This window comes from Phoca vitulina, unplaced genomic scaffold (genome assembly GCF_004348235.1).
Source record: "Phoca vitulina isolate PV1807 unplaced genomic scaffold, GSC_HSeal_1.0 scaffold34, whole genome shotgun sequence".
NCBI classification, from domain to species: domain Eukaryota; kingdom Metazoa; phylum Chordata; class Mammalia; order Carnivora; family Phocidae; genus Phoca; species Phoca vitulina.
Genome location: NW_022589737.1, coordinates 183437 through 186295, shown reverse-complemented (window position 1 = coordinate 186295; position 2859 = coordinate 183437). Strand labels below are relative to the sequence as shown.

Genomic DNA, 2859 nt, shown 5'->3' with positions numbered 1-2859 from the left:
GTGTCATCATCTTTGTCTCCTATGGTTTCATCCTCTCCAGCATCCTGCACATCAGCTCCACCGAGGGCAGGTCCAAAGCCTTCAACACCTGCAGTTCGCACATAATTGCTGTTTCTCTCTTCTTTGGATCCGCTGCATTTATGTATCTTAAGCCATCTTCTGCTGGGTCTATGGATGAGGGAAAAATCTCTTCTGTCTTTTATGCCAACGTGGTTCCCATGATGAACCCTTTCATTTACAGCTTAAGAAACAAAGATGTTAAAATTGCTCTGAGAAAAACTGTGAGTAGGAGAGTGTTTTTATCAGAAACAGTGTCTCCACTTAGTCACAGGACAGGGAGTTTCTGTTTTTAATTACAGCAATTTAATTGGCAGCCTGCTTATCCTATTTCTTTCTTATCATGTTGAAGGAGAGTTGAATCTTCTCTCAATAATTTATTTTTGCTTTTTGTAGAGTAGGTTTCTCTTTCTTCACCATTTGCACACTTTCTTCTCCCCTTTTTTCATTTAGTAATAATATTAAGAAAGAAATTTATGGGACATCTGGGTGGCTCAGTCGTTAAGCGTCTGCCTTCGGCTCAGGTCATGATCCCAGGGTCCTGAAATCGAGCCCCGCATCGGGCTCCCTGCTCCGCGGGAAGCCTGCTTCTCCCTCTCCCGCTCCCCCTGCTTGTGTTCCCTCTCTCGCTCTCTCTCTCTCTCTGTCAAATAAATAAATAAAATCTTTAAAAAAAATAAAAATAAAAAAATAAATAGATAATAAATTTTTTTTAAAGATTTTATTTATTTATTTGACAAAGAAAAACAGTGAGAGAGAGAACACAAGCAGGGGAAGCTGGAGAGGGAGAAGCAAGTTCCCCGCCAAGCTGGGAGCCCGATGCGGGGTTCGATCCCAAGACCCTGGGATCATGCCCTGAGCCGAAGGCAGACGCTTAACGACTGAGCCACCCAGGTGCCCCTATTATCTATTTATTATTTATTATTATTATTTTTTATAGTTTTGAACTTATAGTTTTCTTTCTGGAAATAGAAGACTTGTCTACAAATGATCAAATCAAGGAACATTCGGGTGACATACTGTCATTAAGGATGTCTTATCTGCCACTTGCCTTGGCAGCATGAAGGGGACAATGTGTTCCTACTCTCAACCTTCCAGCATTCACTGAACAAGAATGTGTTCCCTTTAACGCCAGAGATGGAAGGTTCCATAAAGACTGTCAAGTAGAAATGACTTTGCATCTGTAAACACTGTGCATCATGCCTTCTTTTGCAAAGAGTTTTCTTACCTTTGCTTGGTCAACCCTGCACATAACAGGTTGTCAAAATATGTTTATTGCATGGATTGGAAAGTAAAGCTCAGAGTAGCTAGTGACTTAGAGTTCTCTCTCTTCTAAAGGAAAAAGTCTAAACTAAACTCTTAGTCTTCTGACTTCAATCTACCACTCTTTGTAGTGTACTTTGCTTCTACTTTATTCTATTACTTTTTGTTTCCATAAGCATGGAAAACAAGAAAGCATTTCTAATTTGAAAATTGATTGTGCTTTGTTCCAGGATGATACATGAATTTCTCTCAGGGTGGGTATTGCTTTTGTTTGTTTCTTTGTTTGTTTAGGAAAACAGTTTGATTTTTTTTTAAATTTTTTTCCATTGGGGAAGGGAAAGCTTTTGGGGCAAGTACAGTTCAGAATGATTGGCTCAAATGAAATGTTACTTTCTCAAAATTAAAACAAAATGAATTTGGTGATGGGAGTTAAGGAATACACTTGTGATGAGCACCGAGTGATGTATGGAAGTATTGAATCACTATATTGTACTCCTGAAACTAATATTACACTGTATGTTAACTAACTGGAATTTAAATAAAAACTTAAAAAAATAAAATGAATTTGGGATGTTTGCATGTACATGTAATTCACAGAGCAAGGCATAGGAGGGAAAGGAGTCCAGAACATATAACTGGGCCAGGGCTCAACAAGACACTTGGCCAATAAATATAAAGTCTCGGTGTGCAGAGTGGTCATGAGGATTTAGAAACCGCGTTTCAAAATCAGTTTTAATCCTGCTCTTTATAGTGGTATAAAAATACAGTTTATAAAGGTTTCATAAAATTTATAGTGTACAGTGAGCATACAGCAGTAGTGTTTGGAGGAATGAAAGTGAAAAGCTGTCGTCACATTTAGGGGACTAGGTAGATAGAAGACATTTCAAAAGATAAAGCAGTGAATAGTGATTAAAACTCAATTTAGGAAGAAGGAATCCGGAAAGCAAAATGATATATGATAAAAGTCCATTCTTATGATTCTCCTCCTCTTCCTGGAAGGCTCTAGAAATATTATGGGGATCACAGGATTTCTCAAGTTATTTGATAAAAAAAAAAAAAGTTAACCTCCCCAGGACCTGGGGACATGAGAACAACTAATTCACTCCTGTTTTTTGCTGGCTTCTATATGCTACTTCTTACAAATTTAAGGTACAGAACCCTCAAGTTGCAATTAGGAAAGTAATGATAATTTGAAAGAAACTTTCAGTGAGTACAATAGCCAAACTGTGGAAAGAGCCAAGATGTCCATCGACAGATGAATGGATAAAGAAGATGTGGTATGTGTGTATATATATATATATATATATATATATATATATATATATATACACACACAATGGAATATTATGCAGCCATCAAAAGGAATGAAGCGATTTGCAACGACGTGGATGGAACTGGAAGGTGTTATGCTGAGCGAAATAAGTCAATCAGAGAAAGACATGTATCATATGACCTCACTGATATGAGGAATTCTTAATCTCAGGAAACAAACTGAGGGTTGCTGGAGTGGGGGTAGTGGGAGGGATGGGGTGGCTGGGT

General features: G+C 38.0%; 1 protein-coding gene across 1 annotated transcript in view; it reads left to right on the top strand.

Moving 5' to 3' along the window:
• LOC116645785 (olfactory receptor 145-like) overlaps positions 1-353 on the top strand; it is a 14964-nt gene extending 14611 nt beyond the window's left edge. Inside the window, exon 2 of the mRNA XM_032426198.1 lies at positions 1-353. This exon is cut by the window's left edge and continues 11 nt beyond it. Coding sequence (XP_032282089.1) covers positions 1-353 — 353 coding nt within the window.
• Positions 354-2859: the final 2506 nt, after the last annotated feature.